At 49.9% G+C, this 11406-nt stretch overlaps 2 protein-coding genes across 2 annotated transcripts; both read left to right on the top strand.

Annotated features, from left to right (window-relative positions):
* Positions 1-2185: 2185 nt before the first annotated feature.
* On the top strand, positions 2186-7589 carry LOC128267010 (uncharacterized). The gene is made up of 3 exons (XM_053003800.1): positions 2186-2363; positions 3695-3801; positions 7419-7589. Exons 1-3 carry the CDS (start codon positions 2186-2188, stop codon positions 7587-7589), a joined length of 456 nt encoding a protein of 151 aa, XP_052859760.1.
* Positions 7590-9452: 1863 nt separating this feature from the next.
* Positions 9453-11131, top strand: LOC128267009 (adenosine deaminase AGSA-like). The gene is made up of 3 exons (XM_053003799.1): positions 9453-10202; positions 10279-10629; positions 10695-11131. The coding sequence occupies exons 1-3, from the start codon at positions 9453-9455 to the stop codon at positions 11127-11129; spliced, it is 1536 nt and encodes a 511-aa protein (XP_052859759.1). The 3' UTR covers positions 11130-11131.
* Positions 11132-11406: the final 275 nt, after the last annotated feature.

The following is an 11406-nucleotide window of genomic DNA, read 5'->3' as shown; positions in this document are numbered from 1 at the left end:
TAGGGGCTTGATCGTCGTTGGTGAGTTCGCGTTATTTTCCACCGACCACGTGCTGGGTAAAGCAGAACCATCGCTTCAACAATTCCTTCGATCACGCTCTTCAAACTCAATATGCTGATAGTCGATACCATCTGGCAAACTAAAGTGTTTGCTACGAAGATCGAATCGTACTATTTTAGGCTAAAGTACGTGGCAAACGTGAGTGAAGTAGTCCACAGACCGCACTAATGTCCGTTCAGAGTCGAAATTGCTGAACGCTTTTTAAAAACGTATCAAAAATATAATGGGAAAGAAATGGTCGTTGATTTTCGAAGCTCTTGCGCGCAATAGACTTGTTCGCTACTTGTATGAAAGTATCTTTAGTGGCATCCAATCCCGTGCCATTAGACGCAAGGTGGCTCGAGTTTCGGAATATCGACTATGTCGACAACGATCATTTAGACGCTCGAATTGGGAATGAACTCTCTTTAATTGGGTGAACTCTCTGGAATGAACTCTCTTTATTTGGGTGAACTCTCTGGAATGAACTCTCTGGCTATTGAGTGTTTTTCTCACTCCGTGCTACGCTTTTGACCAGCCAAATGAGGTGCTGCATTATCGACTGTAAAACGGACGACCAGATTGTGAGCCAGACGTCCGTGTTTTTCGTCAGGTATGGCTGGCGCTCCCAGGCGCGCAACCACTTGTGGCGTTTGCCAACTGCCCCATTCACATCGTGTTTTTCGCAGCTTTCCAAACACTGAAGCCCTGCGCGAGCAATGGCTAGACGCGTTGGGTGAGTGTTACAATTATTATATTAACCAAAAACATATTGTCTACCATTTGTGGTAATAATCGGTGCATTTAGCTCATTGCAAGTCTGCCAGCGCTGGTGCTCTAATTAGCCATCGATTAATGAGCATTCTTTGGATGAACAGTAATGCAACAACTAAAAATGCAATGCAATAGGAAGCAATTATAGCCTTAACTTATGCATGATAGTAATTGGAAACACGTCTCTAATTGAAACTAACTACACCAAATCGCACCAAAGCCCGGCTTTAATTTCGAGCGCGTCGTAACGGTTTTTATTCGCCATTAACTTTAGTATCCCACGGAGAGGGCTCGTCCCTTGGGGTGCTAAACTGGCTGATGAAATACTAATTAAAATCCGGCACACAGGCTTTATCGGCACCGTTGAAAAGGTGAGAACGGTGGCCATAAATCAGACACCAATCATCAGCGACGGTGACCCTTCGCCCGATTGAACGGAAGCCGGATCTCTGATCCGATCACCTTCGCGCCAAGGCTAACAAGACAGAGCGATACGCCGCTTCCGGTTTAACGCCTCGTACCGTTGTTGTGTGGTCGAACTTTCTTTTGTCCTCCACCGAGCGTTTGATTTGGGCCGTGGCTAGTGGCGGAAGGGTATGCTGCCATTAATTGGCACCACACCATTGCCAGGACCTGCCCCGGATGGCCGCCGCCGCCGCCGCCAATGGTAATTAATGACTTTATGGCACCTCCAATAAACAAAGGGTGGGTGCGAATCAATATGATATCGTCGAGGAGGGCTCATAAAATCTCATATCAATGCTACTCCTCCCGTGCGGGGCCACCGATTATCGTGTTTTGCGTCTGTCTGTGTGTGTGTGTGGTTCGGGCCCCGGTGTATTAACAGGTTGGCATGTCGATGAGCCTCAATTGCACACTTTGCGGCGTACCGTCAACAACCTGTGCTCCTGTTGCTCCGTGGCCGAACATAAGTAGTTGCGCTTCTTTCTTCAACGTTGGAGCCTACTCGGCGCCTCTCGGGTTCTCGGGTGCCGGAAACTAAAAGCCAATTAGTGGTGTTGTTGTTGCTTACCCCAAGCCTCCCGTTCGCGAAGGAGCCAATTATCGGTGGCCATTCCCCGAGCCGACTCCAACTCGAGCTGGAACCCGTGTGCAATTAACACGAACCGATCATCGTGGAAGTGAAAAGGCCTGGGAAAGTGTTTGTGTGTATGTGTGCGTGAGTTTTTCTCGGTTCTCGGCTGTGCCATACGAAAGAAACGATTCGGTAGCCTTCATTATCTTTCGGCGAAAAAGGGCTAACGATTATCGGCATCCGTTAATCGACGAACCGAGCGACAAAAAGTGTCCCGAGTGTTGGCCCTCGCACTAGAGAGCGTGTTTTGATACACACAAGACAGCAGCAAACAGGATGTGGAAGATGGCACGTGCCCACACGGACCGACAGCCGAGTCAGTTCGGAACAATTCTTCTGCTCGCCGTCGGTTTGTTGGGTAAAGTTTCCGCCACGGGTGCAGCAACCACCCGTTCCCGAGACCAATTGTTGTCGACGCCCGCCCAGACTTACTTCGACGCCGTTGCACCGGAAGGTAAGGAAGCCACGGCAAGATACTGCTCATTCGAAGCAGTAAAACCGGCAGCACCAAAAAGTTGGAATCGTTTTAATTAGTTTTAAGTACCACCGTTCAGTGCAGCGCCCGGGAAATGTTTCAATAGCGCCCCGGCCGTGAGCCATGTGAGCTCATCATCAGCCGGGACAGGAATTAGTTTTCTTATGCTACCGCCTACGGTAGCGATTGCATCCGGCGAGAATGCAGCTACAGTCTAATTGGAAATCAACCAATCAACAACGCTGCCGCAAGTGCTTCGCGGGGTTCCGAAAAGGGGCCAATAAAGTAGCTGCGGCAACCTTCGCCTTTGTGTCTGGAGTACTTGTTTCTCCGTTCTGGGTGCCATCAATGTAGGTCGTAGAAATGTCACAGGCCATGATTTGTTGTTCAGCGCACTCTCTGCAAATTATTATCATAATTAGTTTATGATGGGGCGCACCATTTTTCCCACCCACTAGACGGTGGGGTGGCCTCCCCGCCAGGGGAGTGCTGGCCGCTTAATCTTCCCATTATCGCTCACTGCAGTTTCACGTGCTTGTCTGACTCATCGATTCCTGCCCAACAAATTACGTTGTGAATGGCGAAAGATATTCGAAAGTCCCACTGGAACGGAATCAGGCCATGTTTTGTTTACTTTTTACTTACTATGTTTACCTAACTCCAAGGTAGATGAGTCAATAATGACTCATAATCTGGATTGCATATATTTAGGCGTTTTTCTGACTTTCAAAGGATTCAGACAATCGACAGACTTTGAAGATCCGAATCGGATCCGAATCCAATCCGATTCTTTTTATGGCGAATTCGTTATCGTTCTTAGTTTTAAATCTAACTCAAGACCTCGTTGGGTCATTGGACACGAGCTGAACTCAAGCTTGGTTTCATTCGCGTCATTAATTGCGATTGGTTCCCTTTTCAATGCTTTTCTTTCATTACTTGTACTTCAAACACTGCACCAGCGTCAAATCACTCGCTTCCAACGAGCGGAAAACGGAGTAAAGAATCCCCCCCAAAGGAACACTGATTCATCGCGCCAAATCATTAGCGCTGCTGGCTGAACGCAACTCCTGCAAACGCGTGACGCAAAAGTTCTTTGAAATTTATCAGAAAAAAAATGAAATAACATCAACATCGAGAAAATTACTCTCGGACTAAGATTAATTAGTGGCACCGTGTGGCTCGGCTCTGGCCGTTGGATGGGGATGAAAAGGGGGCCATCAATCATTATAAGGATTCGATCGGATTGCTAACCCAACACACACACACACACACACACACACACACACAAACCATCTCCCTGCTTTCCACAGATCGAGAAAATTTCATCAAGTTTCACCTGGACAAGGCCCTAGGACAGCGCCTACCGTACTACACGCCCGGCACAGGAAAGGACTTTGAGTTCAGCAGCACCCATCAGGTGAGTTGGCTTGCAACCTGCCAACCGACGTCGCTTCAAATTGGCCCAGCTTTGGCTTCGATCCCATCTAATCGTTTCTCGACCGGGTACCATTCTGGTGACGGTGACCAGCACATCATCCCGCCCACCGTAATATCATCCCGTAGCCAATTCTTTGGATAATATTTTCCTACGAACAACCGGACCCCGGATCCTCGGAGGCCACTCGGGCTGTCGGTTGCACAGTTGGCTCCGGTTTCCGGGTGCGATAGGTCAAGATTCGATGTCGATCAGTTACAGCCACAGGATTACGACGCACCCGGGGCCCAGCGCTTGGGCTTTAAGAGGCTTGAGGCCGTGACTTTTTCACGTGGCACCACCAGAGAACACTGCTCTCGCCTGCGACAGACGGACGACCAGATGGTGGTGTCGCCTTTCGTGTCGGCCCGGAACGAAGCCCCCGGAAACCCGGGCCCGTCATCGTTCATCATCAATTAGGAAGTTTGCACAGGAAAATGCATTTTGCCACTCAATTACGGTCCCACAAAGAGACACTAATGTGCTAACGAGCTTGTCGATATCGCCGTCGACGGGCCGGTTTGAAGGTTCCTGGTTGGTGCCAATTACACCGGACGAAGAAAGCTGGCTCCCCGGACCCGGTCTAAATCTTACACGGTGCCCCCCCGGTCGGCCCGGTGTCAGTTTTAATTAATGACAGTCGTAGCAACCCCTTTTCGCACGTTACGCTTTCGCAAACTTTCAAAGTCAACCTTTATGCAAATGTCATATCGCCCGAAGTCAACGTATTGGTCGACTTCGGAGGACTTCTCATCGTGGAGGGCCAGAATGAAACATCAAGGCAGCTTCACTTCAGACGCTTAGCTTAACGGCGTGACGTAAAATAATCATTTTCCTCTATTATTTTACGGTTTTGTTGCTTAAGCTAATAGTTACAAATTTGATTATTTTCATAATGCATCATTTTGGTAGCAACAAACTATTTCATAAAAAAAATAGAAGAATCGTGCCCTTGCAGTTTCTGAATCAGTGAAGCAGAAACAGAAAAACAACAATGAAATCGAGGTATGGGATTGAAAACATGTTGTTTTTACTAACATAGACATACAAAAAGCCTTCATTAATGTAATCTCATCAATCGAAAATCATCCACAAGAGGTCCCGATGGCCTTCGTTCATTTGATGATTATTCTGTTAATCTATGAGTATGTCTAATTTAAGAAATGACGTACACATTGTTTGTGGATTCCAATTTAACGCGCGATTGCTGGACACATCTTTCAACAGATGAATCACGATCAACGAATAGATTCGCGATTCTCAATAGGAACGAAAAGTCCTCCGGAAGCGATTAATTTCATTTGTAAAGCCCTTTCTTAAGTCCAACACCGAGAGAGAATTCTTTAGTGGCTTTAGTCAAAAATATGCTTTTATGCAAAGATTGCAATCAAAGTGATGTCTGAAGCAGCAGAACGTGAAGTGCCCGAAGAAGAAATAGGTTAACTCAAGTAAAACCAAAGCACGACGGTGACATTCGCAGACACTCCGAACCGAACCTCCACGGGTTCTCGGGCCGGGTGTTCGGGCGGGACGACCAAAGTTTGCTAACTGATAAAACCAATAGCTCCTCCCAAGCAACCCAAGTGGCTCCCTATTAATCCTGCCATTTGACCGCACCAGCAGCAGCCAGCAGTGAGCGTGGCGGGATGAAAGTTTTCGATAAATTTCCTTATCTTCGTCCGCCGTCCCGCTGATTCGTCCTAAACTGACGTCCTGACGGCTCTCTGGCTCTGGCGCTGGTGGAGAGAAACGAAGTTTGTGCGGCCTGCTTCTATCGAGTGGCACCCGCTTCGACGCAAATCAATTTGCACAGTTCATTAAGGTTCCGTGCGCGGCCCGAAACGGGGATGGGTTTGCCGTTCTGATAAAGCAGCCTCGAAGCCTCCGAAGAAGTGGGTCATAAAACCGGAACGACGCCAGAATCGGCCCCCCGTGGCGCACAAGTCGGTGGGCGCCAGGAAGAAAATGGCGACCAGACGGTCTCCGGAGCAAGGAACCTCAAAAATGGTGACGTAAAAGAAGCTGCACCCAAACCCGTCCGAGCCTTCGGAACACCGTAAGCCGCGCCATGCTGCCGAAGCACAAAGCACCCGATGCAGCGATCTGGCCGCTCCACACCGCTTACCGGTGGTTGTGAGATGAAAATTTAAATATAAATTAATTTCGCCTCAATCCATAAGAACCTGAAGGCAGCGTAAGGTGGTTGCCGACTTGGCCCGCAACTATCACCGGAGCCCCGGAGACCAAGAGTCGGGTCTTTTAATGGGTGCCCTTTTCGTGGAGCCCTGCTAGGTCTTGAGAAGCGTACGGAAATTTTATCCTTCCACTTAATCGTGCCTCCGGTGGGAAGGGCAGGATCCATGTGCAGGCTGTGTGACCAGAAGTTCCAGTCTGGTCTGGCAACACCAACTTGTGTCTCGGCCAGCCAATTTCGTAGCTCCATCGGGCACGGGCAGACATTTAGTCGAATTGGTGTGGTTTTGATGCCAATTTTCTCCCTCCCGTAAGAGTAGAATATGGCCAAAGTAATTCATATCTGTGCTCCTGGCTTCCCATTTACGGCCAGAGAACAAAGGCTCCCGACTGGAGATACGAGTGGGGATGCTTGAAAATATTGAAGACTTACCCTAAGCCATATTTCATACACGTTCGGTGAAACCCACACTTAACCTGCCGCACTTTAAATCAACAGGTTGCACAGGCCACCTGATACGCCAGATTTCCACTGCCCCATCGAATGGTGAACAACGAAAAATCCCACCAAACGAACCCAGCCAATCGCTCGAATCGTTTATTGCATTCGAAAACGACACGTGTTCTTACGGACTTTTGCTGCCCAACTTCATCACGACGTCGGACGATGGCTGGCGTGTTTGGTTCGCCAACGAATGCTGTCTGACCGGCGACATGATGGAATGTTGATTAATAAAGATTTTTCATTTAACATACCGGCACACGGACGGAATAATTTACGGGGGCCGGCAGTTCGATCGAAGAAAAGCAATCAACCCGGCCCGAACGTTCGACGGCCGGCACTACGAAGTGAAGAAGCAGCAGGCGAGTTTCATTAAAATATCTCATCCGCAGACTAAAGCTGCTGCCGTGCCGACTCTTAAGGCCCGTTCCCTACCGCGGTCGGAACGTGTTCCGGGAGGACCCGATCAACCTGCGCCATTGCTGCATCCGGTGCAGACGGTGTCCCACGACACTGCGGCCGCCACTGCCACCTTCCTTCGATATTCAATCGTTTGCTACAGCTCCGGATGCATCGACACCGCTGACATCGGTTACATCTGCTGTCCATTCTGAGTCGCCGGGGCCGGGAAAAAGGCAAACCAAAAAATGGCGACCCCATTCCATCCGTCATACGTCATAAGTTCCATCATCATTTCATCGGACACAGCGTTTTTGCCAAACCATTCCACATCTTCAGCCGGGTTCCAGCGTCGGGTAGGTCCTGCCAAGCCAAGGACTATCGCACCAGCTTTCTATCATATTACCAATGCACACCGGCTTCCCGGCTTCATTCACTCTCTCTCTCGCGCTCTGTCTACCCGCAGGACGCAATGGAACCGGAGGATTTTTCCGTCAACCTGTTGGGCCACTTTATGGGCACCTTCGGTCTGACCGAGACCGACGTGATCCAGTTCGTGACCCTGAACGTCATCTGCTTCCCGTCCGGCTGGTGTTTCAATCCGGACGACATCGGCAACATCTGCTGCCCGTTTTGAAGCCCCGGCGTTTGGCCAGCGCCGGGTTTAGGGCAAACCCCACCCAAAAAGCTAAACGCATATGAGGCCCATGGAAACGTCAACCTCGTCGGTCTTGCTGGCCCCGTGGGCAAACTGGTCATCAATAAAGCGAAAGCAAATTGCTAAATCAATTACGGTGTTGGTCGCTTTCATTCGGTCCAGCCCTGCCGCCGGAGCTGCTCGGCTCGGTGATGGTGGTGATTTTACATGAGTGTTGTGTCAATTTTAGGTTTTTGTGGACCCTTCTGCGACCTGCCGTTTGTGGCGTCGAAATAGCATTTCGGCACCGCGTTCGTGATCAGGATTCATCCGAAACGCCGGATTTGGGACTGGGCAATCGAGTTGAGCAAAAACATTACCACAACATGGACGCGCAGTGCAAATGAGCAAGTGATAATCAATGGATTAATTATTTATCGTTCGATTGCGGCCATCACTCTTTCCGGGCAGCTCTAATGGCGATAGGGTTTTAGTTTTGGTCACTCACAGGGAGGCACTCTTGGTGGACAGTGCGGTTTCATGAGTAATTCATTGTAAACTAAATGTATCCTTGGCAGTAGGGATTGGGGCAACCGGAAGGCAGCCGGAAGGTGGACCACAAATGAACAACACGTTAGTTAAGAAAATCAAAATAATAGATGTGTCGCAGTCAATGCGCAAGTGACAGTCGCTCATGTTGACGTCTGAATCAGTGAATAATGGACCGGAAATTGAAGATTTCGAATGCACGAATTCGAAAAACAAAGCGGAGCACTGAATCTCGTGCCTCTGGCGTGTGCCCCGTGGCTAGTCACGAGTCGCCCCCTGATTGGGAACGGAATCAATCATTTCCACCTACCAACATCAATTCTGGGACGCACACAAGCAATGGCTCCCGGCAAATGGGGCTCGGGGGCTAGCAGCCGAAACCCAATCATCTCCGCTCTACAGAGTGCGAGAGAGGGAGACAGAAGGAAGGTCACTACAAACGATCCCGCTTTCGACTGACAAGTCCCCACACTTGATAAGGCCGCGCGACCGTCCGAGATCAATGAGGTGCAGCTCAATCTCGGACCGGCCCGGCCCGGCTCAACAGTACATAGCCGGCAGCCGGTGGCAATTGGTGTGACGTTCGAAACCCGCGGACCGAAGCCTCTGAAGAATCGTTGACTTTTTGGACACGACCCGTCGGCATCGACACGCGATTTAGCGCGGCCTTTTTGGAGATCAAAGTGCGACACGGACACGGCGCGCCATCCGTCATTTGGTGCGACAGAGGGAAACTGTGTCCGCTGCAGGTGAAAAGTCACTGAAATAGCATCGTCCGCCGTCACCACGGTCACAGGTAAAACGAAGCACAGTTTCCGTTGATCTAGTTCCAACTCGGGCGAGTATGTGAACGTAAACACCATACCAAACGGCAAGAGACTTTGTGAAACAATCGGGCCGTAAAAAAACGGTGGAATGTGCAGTGTCCAGACAGTCGCTGATTGACGACTTTTGGGTGACCGCGTTCCACAACTTTGCGGTGCTCTCGTGTCAGCGTGATCAGCGTGTGCCAGTGGAGTTTTGTGGCGACAATCAACGGAGGCCACGAATTCGTTTCCCGAAGCAAATTGCGATCAAGTTTGTCAGCTTTAATGGGCCGCAGCTTCCCGTAGTCACGTGCTGCCTGGTGCTCCGGTATACAGGGAGCGGCTGATAAGATAGAATTTCGAATAATATACTATTGAAAATTTGGCACTAAATTATGTGACGAATGGGGCGCCATTCAGTACCATTCGTCTTTATCACCACACACAACGTTTTGTGACATAACCGTGGGAGACTGTAATGTATGTTCGTTCTTTTAGCGTCAACACCATGCTTATCTGGAGCGCGCTGCTGCTAATCAGTTTCACCACGTGTGAAGCGAAAATGATCATCGACCGGCCTGCTCGGCCAACGCCCGACGAATACCACCGGCAACGGCAGGCACTGGTGCAGCAAGAGGCCGACCATGCTCTCGGGGCTGATATTGTCCTCACCCCGAATGAGACTGTCGTCAACGAGCACCTGATGGGGCTGAAGCGAGCCGAGCTGGCCGAAGGATTCGAGAACCCCTTCCAGTTCGTACCGGCACGCCATATATTCGAGGTGCTCGACAAGATCGAAGCTTCACCCCTGTTTCAGCTGATCCGCAAGATGCCCAAAGGAGGTGTACTGCACGCGCACGATACCGCTCTAGCGAGCACAGAGGTGATCGTGAATGCAACCTATCAGGAACACCTCTGGCAGCGTGGTGAATTCTCTCGCGAGAATGCACCTGATTTCCGATTTTCTACCACTGTCCCTGCAGGCGACGGTTGGGAGCTAGTGGGTGACATTCGGAAAAGGGTGGGCGACGGTCAGTACGATGAGGCGGTTCGGCAACACTTTACGCTGTACGATAAGGATCCGATCAACGCGTACAAAAGCATCAACGACGTTTGGTCACGGTTCACAGCCATGTTTTTTTCGTTGGAACCCATCGTAACGTTCAAGCCCGTCTGGGAGATGTACTTCCGGCAGGCACTGGAAGAGTTCTACGAAGATAATGTGATGTATCTGGAGTTCCGCGGAGTACTGCCTTCGGTAAGAGCTAACGATCAATACATTTAGACATTGACGATCATAATGGAAGATATGTATATTCTTTGCACAATTGCAGCTGTACGATTTGCATAATAAAACATACACTCCGGAGGAGGTGGTTCAAATCTACATCAACATTACCGAGCAGTTCAAAGCGACACATCCTCGGTTCGCCGGTACCAAGTTTATCTATGCGCCTCTGCGACTAGCCGATAACGAAACGGTCGAACAGTACCTCGGTATCGCGGAAAGGCTGCACCTTCAGTACGGTCACTACGTGGTCGGGTTCGATCTGGTCGGCCAGGAGGACCTCGGCCGACCGCTGCTAGACTTTGCCGATATGCTGCTCGCCCTGCCACCGTCCATTAACCTCGTGTTCCACGCGGGCGAAACGAACTGGCACGGAATGCGGACGGACGAAAATTTGGTAAGCTTACCCGAGCGAATTTACAGCAAACATCTGAACCCGTATGGCTCGGTTTTCCTTCTCAGATCGATGCCGTTCTGCTCGGAACGAAGCGAATCGGCCACGGGTATGCGCTTCTGCAGCACCCGCTACTGTTGGAAGAGGTTAAGCGTCGCCAGATCTGTGTTGAAATTAATCCCGTCTCCAATCAAGTGCTTAAACTGGTGGCCGATTACCGGAACCACCCGGCGAGTGCACTGTTTGCCACCGACTTCCCGCTGGTGATATCCTCCGACGATCCATCGTTCTGGCGGGCGAAACCACTGAGCCACGACTTTTACATCGCCTTCCTGGGAATAGCGTCCGCACACCAAGACCTACGGTTACTGAAGAAGCTGGCCCTCAACTCGCTGCACTATTCACTGATGAGCGGCGTTGAGAAACAGTCTGCCTTGGTGCAGTTCGAGTTGGCGTGGAACAGCTTCATCAACCTAACCGTCGAACAGATGTTGAACAAATAATCTATAAACGACAAACATGACCAGTACGGATATTGTTGGATAGTGCTTCTCTCTTCGAAGCTCCCGTTATACCGAGGACAACATGTTCTCAATAAATGTTTGCACTCACAAATATTCTTCTCTTTCATTGCACCAACATCACTAACACTGACTAGTGATGTCGAATGCTTCCAATTGAGAAAAAAAATGATTTTCTTTTAAATTTATCGTTAAAATTAACAAAGGCATCACCAAGAGTTCGAACAACTCCCAAGACCCTTCGCGCGAGGGCTTCATC

This window comes from Anopheles cruzii, chromosome 2 (assembly GCF_943734635.1).
Source record: "Anopheles cruzii chromosome 2, idAnoCruzAS_RS32_06, whole genome shotgun sequence".
Lineage (NCBI taxonomy): Eukaryota > Metazoa > Arthropoda > Insecta > Diptera > Culicidae > Anopheles > Anopheles cruzii.
This window is presented reverse-complemented; position numbering and strand designations above follow the sequence as displayed.

Bases quoted from the DNA above. Each gene is read 5' to 3' on its own strand.
- LOC128267009 (XM_053003799.1), top strand. From the start codon at position 9,453: ATGCTTATCTGGAGCGCGCTGCTGCTAATCAGTTTCACCACGTGTGAA. The intron at 10,203-10,278 runs GTAAGAGCTAAC...GCACAATTGCAG, and splicing joins TCCGCGGAGTACTGCCTTCG to CTGTACGATTTGCATAATAA. The intron at 10,630-10,694 runs GTAAGCTTACCC...TTTCCTTCTCAG, and splicing joins TGCGGACGGACGAAAATTTG to ATCGATGCCGTTCTGCTCGG.
- LOC128267010 (XM_053003800.1), top strand. From the start codon at position 2,186: ATGTGGAAGATGGCACGTGCCCACACGGACCGACAGCCGAGTCAGTTC. The intron at 2,364-3,694 runs GTAAGGAAGCCA...TGCTTTCCACAG, and splicing joins CGACGCCGTTGCACCGGAAG to ATCGAGAAAATTTCATCAAG. The intron at 3,802-7,418 runs GTGAGTTGGCTT...GTCTACCCGCAG, and splicing joins AGTTCAGCAGCACCCATCAG to GACGCAATGGAACCGGAGGA.